This window comes from Acartia tonsa, chromosome 1 (genome assembly GCF_053477335.1).
Source record: "Acartia tonsa isolate MP-2025a chromosome 1, ASM5347733v1, whole genome shotgun sequence".
Classification (NCBI taxonomy): Eukaryota; Metazoa; Arthropoda; class Copepoda; order Calanoida; family Acartiidae; genus Acartia; species Acartia tonsa.
The window spans coordinates 31,645,420-31,663,943 of record NC_137260.1 but is presented as its reverse complement, the minus strand read 5'-3'; the positions used below and the strand labels follow the sequence as shown (position 1 = coordinate 31,663,943).

Genomic DNA, 18,524 nt, shown 5'->3' with positions numbered 1-18,524 from the left:
AATATCTCTTAAAAATAGGTTGTGTCGCAAGAAATATGATTTAAGGAATAAGAAATTTTCTTGATAAAAATGTCTTCAAATCAATTCAAAATTGAAAGTAAAAATCCTGAGAGGATAATACCACTTTTTGATTTCTACTTCGAAAACCTTTAACCCTTACAGATCGGGGGGGGGGGGGGGTCATATTGACCCCCCCCCCTCTAGTTTTTTCAATGTCATTTTTTTTGTAGGTAAGATGGAGAGCTGTGACTTCATGACTTTTTAAGTTTAGTAATTATGCGTCGGCAAAAGTTGATTTTATTAGGATATCTGGTCTGTGTCGGTCGTGGTGTCCGGTCAAAGTCGGTTGGGTAGCACCAAAATTTTATATAAATCTTAATTTCTACATTATGACTTTTGAAACCTAAATTTTTTTTGGTGAATACTAAGATATCAATGACCTTATGAGAAAAGTGGTGTTATGACCGTTTGACCGCACCCTGACCGACTTTATGGCCGATTATTGTCTGGCTTTTACTACAGACATATATCATGAATATCGTGGCTTCTATTACAGCTAGAGACCTATAATTTTTTTTGGTAAATTCTTGAGCAACAATAAACAGATAAAAATATTAATTGGCGCCGCCAACCGCCGTTTTATCGCCGTAACCGCCGAAAATAACGGTTTCCGTTATTTGCCGTTTTTCGGCGATGATCAGAAAAAGTATTTTTTTTGTTATGAAAAATAAAAGTTCGTCCTAAAATTTGATCATCCTAGCTGCAAAATTGGCCGCTCTACAGCTGTTTTAAAATTTAGCGGCTGGCCGCTAAAAAGCGGCTAAGGAGCGGCCTGACCGCTATGACTAGAAAAAGTAATTTTCTCTAAAAATACACATGAACCACCAGAAAAAAAATTTACGTCTTTATCTGTAACAGAAGCCGAGATAGAGGGGGGGGGGGTCAATATGACCCCCTCCCCGATCTATTAAGGTGGGAATTGGGGCCCGATCTGTAAGGGTTAAGCAATCATTAACATTTTTATTTGTCCTGAATATAATCCGAACAGCAACATCGCAAGCCCTTAAATATTTCTTTTCAGGTGTGCGTTTTACGTGCAAAATCATTACTATAACATATCGAAATAACATTTAAAATTAAAGTCCTTTCTTCCATCACTTCTTGTCTAAATACAACAAAGATGACAAAATCCATAAAAGCAAAGCTCTGAAATGGTAGGACAAGCAATCATTAACACTTGCATCAGAACTGAACAAACATAATATAAATGTATAAGTCTAAGTAAAATAGCAAGTAAATATGGTGACTCGTGCCACGACATGCCAGCAATTTTATTTTGGGTGCTACTCCCTTAGTTTTAGAGATAATAGGGTAAAATCTTTTTGGTTGTGTAACCCCAAGTTTTGGTATCTTTAAAAAAAACGGTGACTGGACCACCATTCGCCGCCGCCCCAAATTTTTTTTATTGCATTTCTCGCTGTATTAGGCAATTTGGAATCATTTGCGACCATGTTATTTTTAAAAATTTCCCATTGCAAGTAACCCTGGGACTTCAGTCATTTTTTTCAAATTCTCCTTTATCAAGGTAGATCTTAAATTCAGTGCTTTTATTGTACTTTTAAAGATATTGAAACAAAATCTTTTTGGGTTGGTCAGTAAAATATATTTTTATAAATAACTGCGGCGGTACCGCCGCTCCTGCCATTTACCGCAGGTTTCCGCCGCCGCCAAAAAAAATTTGTTATTGCATTTCTCGCCGAATCAGGTAATTTGGAATCATTTGAAACCTTGTTATTTTTTAGTGGGACAGCGGGAGCGGCGGTTTTATTAAAGATACCAAAACGTGGGTTAATTAGTGACACAACTAAAAAGATTTTACCCAATTATCTCTAAAACTAAGGGAGAAGCACCCAAAATAAAATAGTTGGTATGTTGTGGCACGAGTTGTTGCAAACCTGCTTATAGACATATTTACATTTTTAGGACTTATATATAGAGCTGCTTTGCTTATAACATTGTACCTTATCGTAATTGGAATCAAAGGGAGTTATGAATAGTAAAAATCCCTATGTTTTAATGGATGTACAGTCTTTCTGGTAAAGATTATACATATAGTTGTTTGTTACGCTTCCTAAATCGATACGACAATTGAATAAGTGTGAAGAGCTAACTTTCTGGGTATACATATTACATACGGACGGACGGTTCGGACCCTAATTAAAACTAAAAGTAATAAAAACTACATTATCAACATCTACAAGTAGCGAAGTCAAATCATAGGATGGAAGAAGTATGTTATAATGGAAATGTTCAGTTCACATAACAAAAGAAAAGAGAATTTGCATAAACTCAAAGAAAATCACAAAACCTAAATACCTACCTACAGACAAAGTGAATTAGGTATAGTGTAGCCAAGCTTTAAAAAAAGACAAACATTTAATGAAAAAAATCTGTTAAGTTTAAAAAATATTTATTTATGTTAAAAAAATCGGACTGAGGTACATAGGTAAATAAAAAAAAATACTATAGGTAATAATGATCAAATTATAGAACAATGAATTTTTACAGCTTTTAAATCTCATTGACAAATGGTACAAATTTCTATTTTGAGGTATATTATCACATACAATGTTAGATATATCACAAAAAATTGAATCTACAACTAAGATCGAAAACGTCATTTCCCGCCGAATTTTTATTTACCTTTTCTCGTCAAAATAGACAATTTCGAATCATCTGAGACAAAACTAAAATTTAAATGCAAATATTAAAATAATTCATCATATTGTATTATAAACAGCTGTCTGCGGATATAAAACTGTAAATAATAAGATTAATACAATTTTTTTAGCCTGGAGATGCCGAATGGATCTAATGTCAAACATGCCATCTTCTTTACACAACTTTACAACTTTGGATTTCACCTCCTATTGTGTTTGCACACACAGACGAGCTAACATCTCTAAAAATCACCTAAAAATTAAAATAGTTCATACCAAAAAGTGTTATTTTTTTTGCAAAATTGCCACAGTGATACTTCCACACAAAGTACTTTGTATAAAAAAAACTTGTTACGTGTTAATAACTCAAATCTCAAAGTAATAAAGTCAGGGAGTAAGGGAGGGGACAATGGGCAATTAATTCAATTTAAGAGTTTTCGCTGAAAAGCAATGAAAACCAGATTTATCCAGAAAATATGACCAAAATTGTAAAGGGATAATGGTAATATAATTTCTCGTATTTATTCAAATCCGGTGGATAGGAACCGGTTCTCATCCATACGAAAAAACTATGTCTAGCATCGTATTATATCCAGATTTCTACGAATAAAAAAATGTACAATCATAAGATTAAAACCAGTATTTTTAGCCCGCGCCTTAGGCACATCGGGGCTAAAAAAACTGGTTTTAATATTATAATTGTACATTTATATCCGTGGAAAGCTGTTTATAATACGATGCGAGAAATAACTTTTCTTGTATTCATTTGAATCCGGTGGATAGGAACCGGTTCTCATGAATACGAAAAAAACTATGTCTAGCATCGTATTATATCCAGTTTTCTACGAATATAGAAATGTACAATCATAAGATTAAAACTAGTTTTAATCTTATAATTGTACATTCTACATCCACAGAAAGCCGTTTATAATACGATACGAGAAATAACTATTCTCGTATTCATTCGAATCCGGTGGATAGGAACCGGTTCTCATCCATACAAAAAAATCTATGTCTAGCATCGTATTATATCCAGCTTCCTACGAATATAAAATGTACAATCATAAAATTAAAACCAGTTTTTTTAGCCCGTGCCTTCGGCACCTCGGGGCTAAAAAAATGGTTTTAATCTTATAATTGTACATTATATATCCGCGGAAAGCTGTTTATAATACGAAAAAGAAATAACTATTAAAACAAAATTAGTTCTAAAAAAAATCATTTAATTGAAATTAAATTGCCAATAGATCACAATGTAGTAAACATTCTGTAATTAATCACTAGAAAAATCTTGTTTAGAAATTTGTCAACCCTTCTCATATATTTTTAACTGCTACCTAAATTCAAGGGGTTCTTAGATTTTTAATACATAAATATCACAGTAAAGTTTCTATACATGAAATGACATTTTCTTGGGAAAAAATATTTGTTAAAACCAGCCATGAATAACAAATTTTTCTGTCTGCAATATTCAAAACTAACTCAGCTAGTTAGCGGGGCATTGCCTCAAAGTCAGTCAGAAACTGCTGAATTCGTGCACATTCCCTTTACGCCAGTACCCATAGTCTGAGACTCTTGAAAATTGAATATTCAATCCATTGTCCCCTCCCTTACTCCCTGAATATTAGTACTAAAAGTTAAGCCAGAAATAAGAGTAGGTAGTGTTATGCAAATTAGGTTACCATATTAATTTGTACTCCAACTCTGCTAATTATGTGCTATTAGAAACAAAATCAAAAGTGCAACTTAAAACCTACCTAATATCTCTTTCCACAGACATAGCTCTTGTGTGGATCTTGATTATGTTGTAACGTCCATTCAGGTCAGGTAGGGAAAATTTGACCTTACGTTCCAAACAACCAGGTCTCATAAGGTCAGGATTCCAGGGTGTCTGGCCTGTTTGTTACCTCCAATACCTGGGATAATGAATTTTGTGAAAATTAAGAGTATTGTGTATTTGTAATTGGTTGAATAAAGTTTTGATGGGCAAGTTATCTTCACATTTTTTTTTATTCAAGCAATAGCTGCCCTTGCACTTCCTCTGAATGAAAAATATAACGAGCAGATAAATAAATTGGCTTGTACCTATAAATATATGTATTACATTATGAAAAGGGAGGGGGCGGATGTGACACTTATAAAATCCAAATCTTAACATTAAAAGAAATCAACTTGGACTAAAATTTTGCAGGACAGTCGCTTTAATTAGGTACCTACATTGTAAAACTATGAAGAAACGGCGGCAAAACCGCCGCTTCCCATGACACTTGTGAAATTTTTATGAAAAAAAAGTTTATCTCAGATCATTCAAAATTGTCTGATTTGGCAATAAAAGACAAAAAATATTTATGGCGGGAAACAGCGGTTTTTGGTGAAAACCGCGGTTCCGTTGACATTCCTTTACAGTTCCACGAATCCACAGTGTACCTCTTTAAATCAACTGCCATGCAAAATTTCAGTGCTTTAACTCTATTTTAGTTGAGTTCATTAGACTTTTAGTTTTGGTTTTAAATACAGGGTGCACCACATAAATCCGGACTTTTTCTTATTTTTAAACAAATAAACATAAAATCGTCAATTTTAAAGATTTTATTGAATTTTAAAAACTGGGAAGCAACCTAGGTATATGACTATTAGATTATCTAATAAAATCGCCGCCAGCCTCAATCACCGCCCCTACCCGCCCCCTGAACCGCCCGCCGACCCTGGTCACCATGTCCCTGTTCAAACAGGAAAAGTTCTCCATGATAGAAGCAATAAGAGAGGTCTTTTTGGTATGGGCGCGTGTATTGGTTCATGCTTTAATGGCGCTCGAGGCCCAAAAGTCCATTGGATTAAGATCGGGGCTGCTGAGAGGCCACATCTCCTTAAGGAGTGAGTAACAGCAAGATCCAAATTAACCTATCTTTAAAGCTACCTTTTGACACGGCAGCTCTCATTTGGGCCACAATTAAGCTAGAACAACGTTTTATACCTTTTTCAAAATTGCACTAAGATTAAGATAGGGTTTTCAGTGCAATACATAGTCTGAAACGAGTTTCAAGGTTCCATATGGGCCCCTGAAGTCAAGAACCGAGATTTTTGACGTTTTTGACATCTTAAAATCTACCACGATCCACTTTGTCGGAGTACTACAGCCAAGTCAGCTTGGATAGAATTAGAGAGCTCTAGTCTTTTCTAGAGTTTTCACTAGGTATCTGATAGTATATCCAGCAAGTTTCATTAGCCCATCTCACATACAGATGGGCTGAGGTCAGATTAAGTAGGCCAAAGTCATAAATCAATGGTAATTTATCTGCGCAATTCGAATCTGCCTTGTTGAACATATGCACGGCCAGCACGGCGTACACGTCCTATATAGTTCAAAGATTTTCATGGGCAAAAAGGTCATTACCTATTACCTAAGCTTTTTATAGTGGGGTCAAACATCCTGATTGGTCAAGTAGTTTTGCGCTATGGCCGGGCCGTTTAAAAAAAAGTCCGGATTTATGTGGTGCACCCTGTAGTGCCACACCCGCCTCCCCCTTTACATAAATATATTAACAATTTGGCTTAATATTTATTTTCAAGATAAAACCATTAAGGCTAACCAAAAATCTTAACATAAATAAGTATCAGGGATCTTAAGAGATAACACAATGTACAATAAATTGATGAAAAAGTTGAAAAGTTTAAACATCAAACGATCACAATTAAAAATAGGATCAAAAGTTTTTAAGCTAACGAACGAGATAATGTGTTTTTTTAAAATTTGGATACCAGTGTAACTTGGGAGTACGATGACCCCTTCCTCCATTAATTTATAAGTATCAACTTAATAACTAGATGGGTACCTCAATTCAATATTTACTCCAACAAAAAAGGAAAAATACTTGAATTAGGTAGGTATATATCAGCATATCTGCTAGTTTGTGTATAAAAAAAGCATATAAAATGACCACTCACATTAATATTTCCTCTGGAATCAAAACCATCCAACTGATTGTTCTTGCGTAGTTCTCTTACATCTCTAGCTCCATCATCAAACCTAAATTATATTTAAGTTAAAAATACACATAAGTTTTTTACGATGTAGATAGATAGATATTTGTTTTGTAGGTATAATCTAATTCTAAAGTTTAATTTAATCTATATTCGTTATTTATCGCATCGTATTAAAGACACCTTTCTGCGGATATCAAATTGAAAACATATTAGATTAAAACCAATTGAGTTAGTTACAGGGTTTGGCTAACAGAGCTGGTAAAATCCTATCATTTTTAAAAGCAAAGTTTTCTAAAATTAGGGTCGGTCCGTCTGTCCGTAATGGTTATTTTCGTTTTATTACACATTTAGAATTGTCCAATCAATTTCGAACATGATGTTTAGAAAGCATTGCAACTCTATAACTGTTACCAGAAAGACTGTACGTCCATTTTTAACATGTGTAGCTTATTTTTAATCTTTTTGACAAACTATTGTATAATATAGTTATTAGAATAGACATGTTAGAATTATCCTATCGATTTCAAACTTTGCATGGTGATTCCTATGACAGTTAGATACGATTTAGAAAGCGTTGCAACTCTATATTCGTTACCAAAAAGTCCATACATCTTTGCTGATTTCTTTTTGCATTTTAACAACTTTTTTAAAGAATAATGATTCTTAGAACAGGTAAAGTATTATGAGTGAGGCAACTATAAAAGAATGTCCTTTTCTTTATCCTATATTTGAAGTAAATTAAAAATGCTGATTCTTTAAAGGTGCTTAACAATACTTGCTTTCTTTCGTGCCATGCACTCTGTCCATGGATAGTAAAGTTAAAATAATTCTAATATAATGTTCAATTATAATAATTTGGCGGTTCCTTGAAGGTATAGAGCAGTCCAGAACTAGAAAGTTTATTCCAATAATACAAATGGAATTAATTACCTTTACTTTTCTATAAAAATGTTGGTTGGTTGTTTTTACTTTTGAGTTACATTTATTCTTCTGAAATAAAAAAAAAATCCTGTTTACAAATTTTATCTAAAATTCAACATTATATTAAAGGTTTATTTAATTGTGTAAATCTTACGATTCCAATAAGTAATAAACTGATTGAGTTGCTCTCAATAGATGCTACAATTGAGAGTGAGGAGTGAGTTCGACTTCACTCCCCCCCCCCCCCCCCTCCAAACGAACCCAAGGGCCGCCATTCCTTATAATAAAGTAAAAGTTAATCTATCTGTATGTCTCGCTAGCCGTTGAACATTTTGACATCTCTCACAAAAAAAAGAGCTGTCGAATATGGACAGATATAACCGTTCAAATTTTGCTTATAATAAGTGTTGCGGAGCCGCCAAATTTTGCTGGAGCTGGAGCCGTAATTTTAGTTAAAAGACGGCTCCGGACTAGATAAATAAAGAGATTTTTTAAAAATTATAATTTTCAGTTTTTCAAGTCCATTTTTATCAAAAATTTTACTTTTAGAACCTTCAAAAGTCAAAAGTAGACGTGGGAAAAAAATATGTCGAGTTTTTCTTGATGTTAGGTTGGAGCCGGAGCCGCACCAAAATTAAACGCTTCCGCAACGCTCCTTGTAATAATTAACAAAATAATGTGAATATATTGTTTTCAAAAACGTCATTCATAGCTTTAGCCTGTAGCCTGTAGCAGACAATTATCAATTTATCATAGGCATAATATCAGCTGACACCATAGTTGCCAGATTTACCAATTAATTATAAAATAAAATAAAATAATGCTATTAATCAATGTCGTTATTGAAAAATGTATTTTTAAAAAAATTATTTTTTACGTGTAAAAATTAAAATGTAATTTAATCTTAATCTCAGATAATTTGACAACTCTGTTTATTGTTTAGAGAAAAAATTCAGCGAACAACAGAAAAACTGATCAAATCATAGCGGCCAACTTTTGAATTAAAAAAAAAATATTTTATTTTCATTTTTATGTAAAAATTTATAGTGAAAGGCAGGAGTTAAATTAAATAAAAATAATATAGTTAGAGTACTTATCATATTTTTAAAAACAATAAAAAGTAATTTTGGAAACCATGATGAAAATTATTTATCCCATTCTCCTTTTACCCCCCTCCCCCTCCAATCCTCAAATCCTATTGGCTAGCCAATAGGAACTCGATTATTTTAGCTAAAACATTTTTTTTCGCAATTTAAATAACAGAAAAATAACTAATTTACGTCGTATAATTATATAAAATTACTTTTATATAAAAAAGATGACATTACAATATTAATTTTTAATACGACTGAACCACTAGAAAAAGTCAGATTCACCATTTTGTAATAAAAAAGAGCATTTTCCTTTAACCACTCATTCAATATAAAATTTAGTGCAATAAAGACATGCTAAAAAACTATCTCTTTTGCAAGATTTTGATATTATCGCATTATTTCAATTTCAAAAGAAAGCCCATATTATACCCAATAGCGTCTAGTACATAAGTTTTCTTGATTTTTTGTTTAAAAGTAATTATCTTAAATTTTTCCCGTTATTTTACTGTCAAAAAAAATTAAAGAGAAATAGTCAAAAAAAAATTTTTATATTTTTTTCATAAAAATCAAATTAAGAGGCTAAACTAAAAAAATGCCTTTCGATGCTGCTTATATTAACCCCTTCTAAACCACTGTTAAGTTATGAATTAGATTCTCAATCACTTTAAATCACGAAACTTTGCAAAAACTTTAATTAAGTATAAAAACTAAATCAGAAATAAATATTTTAGTATTAGGACAATTTCTTATAAATATTTTTTAAAATAAAAAAAAATTAGTAGACTTTATAGAGTTGTCCTGTATTCATAAGCTATTAATATCCGATATAAGTATGAAACTAATAATTAGTCTATGGTTGGAAACCAAATCTACCCCACTCCGTTGCAGTTTTGTAAACAATTCCGCCATTTTTTTGCAGCAATAAATAATACAAGCAAAATGTTTTTAAAAGTTATGAAATAACTTCTTAATGTTTTAATTGTGATGATTATGCAATAATTTATGCTATTTTGTTTTTATTTATAAACAGACGAATTGCGCATGCTAAGTCAGGTTCACTCAAATTTGCGCAAACTCGACAAATGCGCATGCAGTTCGTGCGCGGAATTATCTGTGCGCACTTTTCAGCCCGCTGCGCACACGCACATACTCATCATTATTTATTCAATTGAGCAAGCGCGAAATAACATATGATTTTTATTTTGTTTTTGTCGTAAATTATAAATATAAACAAACCGACACATTCGTTGAATTGTAGTCGGTTTATTACAATGACGCCTAACGGCGGTAAGCCCAACGTTATGTCGGCTAAATCAACCCCTCACATTGTTGAACATCGTATTGAAAAAATTTCAGATAAATTGCAGATTACTAATCAATTATATTCCCTAAGTATATCACCAAAGCCGCCAAAATTAAGCCCTGGAGGATGAACATTGGTGGAGGTGGAGAGCGGATAACGCTAGCGGCGGCTGCGGCATCCAATGTCGTCAGCTCAGGCGCGGCAGCGGTTCCAACAGTAGTTGTAAGCAGTTCTGTGGCTGCCGAAGGCAGTGCTGCGGATGGGACAAGTCAGCAGCAGTCAGCTGTTGACCAGCACAACAACAGCGGAGTTGTTATAAACAGAGTTATAACAGTTAGGCATCCTAATCCGTCCGTAAATCATCCTGGGGTGGTTACTACTGCTCGGGCTAATGCTGTTCAAGGTAAATAAAAGTCAAAATTTTGAAGATTTTAACTTTAAACGTTAACATTTACTATTTTTTCAACAAACAACGAAAAATGACTATCTGGACTTTTTTTGTCAGAGGAATATCTATGATTTCAAATCCTTTTTTAGTATACATTATTTTAAACTGCATTTAATTGAATGTTAGTATTAAGTAAACTCTTAAGTAAGAAAGAGCGTTCTTTACAAGGTTTAGGTTGGGTTAAGCTAGATAAGCAAAGGCTAGGTGTCTTCTTATATGATTATCTAATGTTGACTACCCGCTAGTTGGTCAAGAAGGTGATAGGTTCGAATATCGGTCAATCGACGCGTCTTTAAAAGACGTTAAAATAGTTCCTGATGCTGCTATTTCATGTACTTCCAGACAATGGTCGTACAGTCTGCAGGTTGGTTGCATGAAGGTCGTTTAACCATATAATCATTCACATTATAAATAAAGATTTTGGTTCAGGGATGCACCAAATTAAGCTCTCACATCTTGTCTTTTTAGACTATCTGCGGCTATTTAATGTTGGTTTCTTATATTTAGGGGCCCCAGAAAATTTGAGTGCACCTACGACACATATTACCCTTGTGGACGATGATGTAGAACTTGACGAGGATGACGGAGATATGGAGGTTAGTGATTATATTATGACAAATTGCAACAGCATTTGTCATCCAAGTTGTAAAGAGGGAGATTTGTAGGAAGTTAGGATCTTACCTATCAAGCAACTGTAATCGTGCTTTCCCTCGTCCATGCTCCTCATTCATATGAGAGTGCCATTAATTAGGGTGGCTTGATATGGAACACCTGCCAAAACTCTAGGCCAAGGTGATGTAATAATTGAGTAGCTTCCACGATAATTGCGGGTCAGCTTGTAATGTTTGTAACATAGAATACACTCAGCTGTGCGCGAAGCTTACCAATCTACGATTGGTCAAAGGATTCTCACCTCAAATCTCCTCGTGCATCTGAATCCTAATCAAGGCTACATTATATACATACATATGGAGGTTAGTTATGACTTGATCAAGTAATATAAGGGTATGGTGATTTTGTAGAACTTTTGCAATAAACAAATTCCATTGAAAAGAACAGAACTATCCAGAAATGTATTCAGTGTCAGAGCAGCTAAATTCTGGAATGATCATGTGATAAACGCCGTGACTTTATCTTCATCAAGAAAAGACTTGATAGTCATATTCAGTCTTTGGCCTAGTTATTCAGACCTATTACTCTTCTTGGGTTCTTAGGAGTAAAATAACAATAAACAATAAGGTACAAAGGTCTCTTAGGTATTTCCCCAAAATCTAAAATTTTACATATAGCTTTATAGAGAGACGTTTAAGTATCCCATTTGATAATATCCTTTTCTACTTTATACCACAATGAAATATACCTTTTTTGCCAATTAAGAAAATAATACATTCTAATCACACGTAATTAGGGTTTTCTTTAAGTAACTTTTGATTTCTAACATGATGGAAGTAATGTACAGTCGTCATATGGAGTTTTGTAAGCTAGAACAGTAGGTGGCAGTTAGCCTGCTGTCAGTATTAAAGGCATAGGGTAGATAATCTTTTTTGGTACACCGACAAACATCCTAAAGGAACAAACGTCCTAATGTGACAAACGTCCTACTGCGACAAACATCCTAATGCGACATCTCTTAGGTAAGTAAAACCTCCTAAACTTTTTTTTAAATTTAAATCTTACAAAATGTGATTTAAAAATGTTTGAATAGGTAGGTATTGGAGGAAATATTTTTTTTAAAATAAAATATTTAAGGTCGAATTTTGTAATGCAAGGTTATATCGGGTTCGAAACCATGCCATTTGATAGCCAACACAGTCTTTGGGAAAACTATCAGACGGATTTTTAAAATTTGGCCTATGGATAAAGTTATTCAAGAAATAAATTTCAGTTAAATTCATGTCCTTGTGTATTATTGCCATATTGGATTTCATTTTATATATTGTTAAATTGTTTTACCATTAGGTAGTGGATTTTTTACTAAAAATTTGGAAGATTTTTTTATTTCATAATTTTTGGAAAATTTTAGGACATTTTACTTAACAGATGTCGCATTAGGACGTTTGTCCCGTTTGGAGGTTTGTCCCATTACGGGGTTTAGAATGTTTGTCGCATTAGGACGTATGTCACATTAGGAGGTTTATCGGTGTACCGCTTTTTCAAAGCTAAATTTTTTCAATTTTATTAGGATGACAGCTATGACGAAGATATGCTAGGTGTTGGAGAGGACGTTACAAATCAGTTGGCAGCCGCAGGTTGGCAAAATGGTGTGCTTCTTTTTTTTTATTTTATTAAGTTACTATTTTTGTTTTGTAATTCAATAAAACAGATACCTAGCTTTTTTTATGCCGTGCTTTTTTCTGTCATGTTTTGTTACTGTTTATGTTTATTTTGCTTCATATATTGTTTTTGTCTTTCTATTATTTAGTTATTTTTTTTTTATAATATTTTAAGTACCTAGATACTACGAAATTTAAACATACGGGACAAACAGTATAGCATCATGTTTTTTTGTCTTGTAGTAATTTGAAAATATTGAGATCTTAGAAATAAAATAAATCACATTGGAAACCAACGTTTTACCCTACTATTTGGTATTTTTGAATTTAACAAAGTAAGGGAAAATAACTTCCAACAGCCAATTTGTAAAACCAACCTAAGGTTTTTGGGCAATACAGCTCTTAGAATTATTTTTTATTTACAAAAATAGGGATTTTTATTGATAGGACCCGTTGGTGTTGCAGCTGCAGCGGCGATAGCTTCCGCCAGGCGGAAACAAAGAAGAAATAGACATCAGTTCGAAACTAATCCTTCAGTTAGAAAGCGACAAACCACTAGAATAACCAGAAAATTAAAGGTGAATATTTCTAATAATATTTGTAAAGTAAAGTACATTTTAGCTACTACGCTATTTAAAACTTATCTAAATATTCTTTTTTTCAGAGTTTGATTGATGAGTTTTCTTTGAGGGTTGGTCAGCAAGCTGTTGTTCTTATTGCGACTCCTGGAAAAACTGTCAATAATTTTAAGGTAATTAAATCTTTTTTATTATTGAAAATTAAAAATTGAAAAATTTTATACTTAAACGGAAACGATGAAAAAATTTGTTTTCTCGAAACATTTTCAGGGGTGTATATTCTGCATGGTTGACCCTGCTTAAGGGGGAGGGGGATTTAAAAAAAATATGTGGTTGGGAGGAAAAAATTAAAAATTTTGGAGAAATGAAAGCATTTTTTTCCTTTTTTCTCCCCTCCATGGTGAAAAAAAAAAACTAAAAGAATATGTGGGAGTGGGGGATGATATGAATAGGATAAATAGTTATGAAAATATTTTTCCATTTTCCCCCTTCCTTGTCGGAAAAAACTAGAAGGGGGAAAAAAATTGCAACTGGGGAAAAAATTAATCTTTTGCTAAATATACACCCCTGAATATTTTTGTAACAAATTTTATTAATGATTAGGTCTTTGGAGCCAAACCACTAGAGGATGTTGTAAGAAATATGAAGAGCGTTATTATGTCTGAGTTGGAAAGTGCCTTATCCCAGCAGGCTCCAAATCCTGGCCCGGAAGATCCTAGCTTGCATGAACTACCTCCCGTCTGTGTGGATGGGATACCTACGCCAGTTGAAAAAATGACCCAAGTAAGATTGAAAACCTTTTTAAAAAGGTGAAAATAAAATTTAGGTGCAATTTTTTTGTGTTTGACTCTTAGTAAAATTTTACCTAGTTATTTTTATTTAAGATCCTCTAATTGCACTTCTTTTTATGTGGACAGTGACAAAGACAGCCACTTTAAGCTAATAGTACATTTATTAACATTTTTTTAGGCACAACTGAGAGCTTTCATCCCTTTGATGTTGAAGTACAGTACGGGGCGTGGTAAACCAGGGTGGGGCAAGGATTGTACACGCCCTCCCTGGTGGCCTAAACATGTTCCTTGGGCGAATGTCAGGATGGACGCCAGGAACGATGAACAAAAAGCTAAGGTTAGTATGTGTTTCGTGGCTGGCCATATCTTCTCACTCGCAGTATGCCATAACATTTTTTATAATATTTACATTTACTTCCACTAACGAAAATATCATATAGATTGATTTGTCGAAGTTAAAAAGTTAAACATGGTTTTAGCTTTTAATGTTTAGGTGCAAATGCTATTTTTAGTTTAATATCTTTTTTAATTTCTAACCTGAAATTCTCTTATTTAGAGTGTATCATGGACGCATGCGTTACGAGACATTGTAACAAACTGTTACACTTACCATGGTCGACAAGATTTACTTCCTAAATTTACAGAAGAGGAAGAAACTGTTCCTAAAACAACAAACAAAAAGGTGAACTATTACATTTTTTTATTCAGATTTTAATCAAAGCGTTTGATCCTTGTTAACGTAGATATTTTTATTTTTATCTTATGATTTTAGTGATATTAAATTGAAAAATAACAAACAAGAAAAATAATATAGATTATTTTCATCAATATTGGAGATTTAGGGATAGCGCAGAATTGGTGATAAATTGCCTCACTGAATTCTAGTGTATACTGTTATGCATTTAGTAGCTAGTAAAGAGAGTTTTGAAAAATTAAACGGTCCCGATCCTTTCCCTACTTGATAAATATCTTCTGAACCTTTAATAAGATCTAAAGTCCAAAACTCTTTGTATATTAAATTCAAATAACTATTTGATTTAGTTGACGTCTTGGTCTGGTGTAGTGCAGACAATAGCTAACCCTGATGGTACAGTGTCCATAGTCCATGTGGATCCAAATAATCCTGTTATCACTCTGCCAGATGGTACACAGGCACAGGTCAGCTTTTGAAAATTAAGGGTTTAGTGCTTGATAGAAACTTTGAAGAAAAGCACAAAATATATACTAGGGTTGGCAATCCGAATCCACAATCCGTCCAATTTTTGGATCCCGAATTCGCAATCCGCAAAAAAAGAATCCGCAATCCACGGATTAATCCGCTTTTTTGGGGGGCGGATTGTGGATTGCGGATTCTATCAATATTTTTAAAGGTCTTTTTATAAATAGAAAATTCTAGCCATCATTTTTTAACCCTTACCTAACCTAAAATAAGCATGCAAAGCGTACTGTGAAATAAAATACAATAAAACCTTTGATGCTTCCCACCATTTTCCTTGTAGTTAAGAAACAATAAAATACTTTCTCGTATTCATTCGAATCCGGTGGATAGCAACCGGTTTTCATCTATACGAAAAAAAACTATGTCTAGCATCGTATTATATCCAGCTTTCCATGAATATAAAAATGTACAATTATAAGATTAAAACCAGTTTTTTTAGCCCCGAGGTGCCGCGGAAAGTTGTTTATAATACGATGCGAGAAATAGCTATTTTTGGTTTTGTCTGCTATATTTTAAATAAAAAAAATTTAAGTGCTACATAAGTCATTTAAGTTAACAATCCAAATCCGGAATTAGAATTGCGGATTCGAATTTTGGATCCAAAAATTGGGCGTATTGCGGATTTCGGATTTGGATTGTGCCAACCCTACCTACAATTCTTGTTCTTAACTGAATAAAACTTTCATAACAATATTTAACAGAGGCTATTAATTTGTTGGGTATATGATATTTTTTTTTTTAGATTCAATTACACGATGGTGCCGGAGTACATACCTTAGCTGAAGTCGCTACAAGTGACGGTAAGGCATTTCATTGCAAAAACTAAGGAAAAAATTATATTTGAATAACAAATGAAAAAGAATAGTTTAGGATTTCATTATCAATTTTAAAAGAGCTTTCTTATACCAGGTTTTAGGAAGCTGTCATTAATTTTGTCTTATAAATCATCTCCAACAAATGTATGTATCTGTTTAACAATTAACTATCTATTTCTAATGAAGGTAATGGAGGCCATCATGAATCTGTTAGTGAACATCAACACTTTCTTATTACGGGAGAAGATGGAAACGGTAAACATTAAAGATTGTATAAGTAGCGCAGTTACTCGTTTCGTATGCTGGTAATTAAAATCTTCGCTGACTTAAATATAATTTATGCCCTTATCAATTTTTCAAGAGTTAGTTATGCATAATATAGCTCCTTGTAAGCAAGACATAGGATTCTTAAAAACGTTTGGTACTTCCATTAAATTTTTCACTTTTGGGTTCCCATCTAGTAGTGTCCCAAACTTTTCAACCATTAATTACAATGTACAGAAAAGTTGATTTTGTTTATCATCATTGTGGATGTAAATCAATTAATCGTCAATTATCATATCCAACAGATCCTTGTTTTTCCTTATTTTTTAAAGCTAGACAAGATATTTTTTCCTCATTTGATAAATCAGCTCTGTTTGTTAATAGTAATGTGATTGTATGTAACGAATCTAATAATTCTGAAATGTTTATTTGTTCAGCGTATCCAGTACAGGTATCGGGTCATCAACTTGTATCTGTACCTGTATCTTCTACAAGCGCAATGTATCAAACTGTTATGGCTAATATTCACTCAGCCGAATCAAATCAAGTTCAGGTTTGGTCATTATTATGCTTTAATTTTGTTTTTATGGGCGTTTTCCCTGAAAGTCTCTCGAAAATAGTTTGAAATAATTGAAAAGAAGGAGGGTGGGGGGGTTGTCCGCCTATCACTTTTTACATTAGCCTTTTTTCATTGGATTAAATTTTTTTGGCTATATGTAATATAAAAATAGTCTTTTATTAAAGTGTATTTTCAACCAAGTTATCAGGAAGACAGCTCACAAAAATTAAAGAGTATTGTTATTTATTAAATTTCAGGTAATTGGAACCCCTATCCAGCTAGGGGGGGTTAACGGCCCCGTAGTGTTGAAGCAGGAACCTATGGATAAAACTATCACTATTGACCCAGATTCTGTTACAGGTAAGCATTAACGTCTTGACATTTAAATTTCTCTTTCATAAAAAGGGTACGATATTGCTGTAGTATGTATACTGTATAGTTGTTTAACATGTGGTGGTGGGGATCGGTATGAAGTGCTGAAATCAAAACTAAAAACTATTCTAAGATGCTAATGCGCATCAATAAATTTGGTGTGTTTTCCTTATAATTTTATTTTATTTTGCTGACTATAAATTGTATTTAATTTATAGGTGGTGGCGGTCAGATATCTGTTCTTCAAATAAAAGACCAGCGTCGGTCAACCTCTAGTGGCGGAGATGGTGGTCAATCAACATCAACGGCTAACCCATCGCCCGGAGATTCGGGAACATAAAAAATTATGATTAGAATACTTTAATTAAAAATATTCATCAAGTTTCGCTACCTCACTTTTTTAAGATAAAAAGCATGATTACAATGTTTTTTTTTGTGGTTTTATAAATATGTTTTGATATTTGCCTGTTAAAAAAAAATGTTTTCCTCTTATTAAGGGGGGGGGGGGGAAGTTTTGACACATTTGCGTAAACAGGGAGTATAGGCTTTATCTTTGGACTGAGAGGATAGGTTATTAGGGATAAAATCATTCTTATATGATGAATTTTCCCAAGTTTTAAGATTTTTTGGATAGGCCTCCAGGTTCCGGAGCTCCAGGCCTCCAGGTCCTCTCTGTACAGGTAAAAATTTAAAAAATAATTTTTTTTGAAGAGTTAGAAGTCAACCTATGAAACAAAATATGCATATTTTTGAATGTTATTCACATATTTGAAGAAAAAAACGCATATTTTGTTTCATACCTAAGTAGACTTCTAACTCTTCAAAAAAAAATTTTTTTTTTCATTTTTACCTGTACAGAGAGGACCTGGAGGCCTGGAGCTCCGGAACCTGGAGGCCTATCCAAAAAATCTTAAAACTTGGGAAAATTCATCATATAAGAATGATTTTATCCCTAATAACCTATACTCTCAGTCCAAAGATAAAGCCTATACTCCCTGTTTACGCAAATGTGTCAAAACTTCCCCCCCCCCCCCTTGCTTGATCATTTTTGAAATGAATAAATTATAATTGAATGATATATTTCAATGTAATGTCTGTATATATATATATATTTTGTTACCTATGGCTAACTTATAAAATGTTATTATATCTATTCAAAATGTACCTTATTATATTTACATTA

At 33.2% G+C, this 18,524-nt stretch overlaps 2 protein-coding genes across 4 annotated transcripts in view; one reads left to right on the top strand and one right to left on the bottom strand.

The window, feature by feature from the left end:
• Positions 1–18,524, bottom strand: part of EloB (transcription elongation factor elongin B) — a 178,932-nt gene that overhangs the window by 27,947 nt on the left and 132,461 nt on the right. The window lies entirely within an intron of this gene.
• Positions 9,914–17,830, top strand: ewg (DNA-binding protein Ewg). Of its 2 annotated transcripts, none has more exons than XM_080158320.1 (14): positions 9,914–10,425; positions 10,978–11,066; positions 12,653–12,719; positions 13,191–13,321; positions 13,408–13,494; positions 13,925–14,104; positions 14,291–14,449; positions 14,669–14,794; positions 15,154–15,270; positions 16,074–16,131; positions 16,333–16,401; positions 16,848–16,963; positions 17,227–17,329; positions 17,560–17,830. In XM_080158320.1, the coding sequence occupies exons 1-14, from the start codon at positions 10,149–10,151 to the stop codon at positions 17,679–17,681; spliced, it is 1,701 nt and encodes a 566-aa protein (XP_080014446.1). In that variant the 5' UTR covers positions 9,914–10,148; the 3' UTR covers positions 17,682–17,830. The 2 variants fall into 2 exon arrangements, with proteins under 2 accessions (XP_080014446.1, XP_080014438.1); XM_080158312.1 differs by having other exon boundaries at positions 12,653–12,731.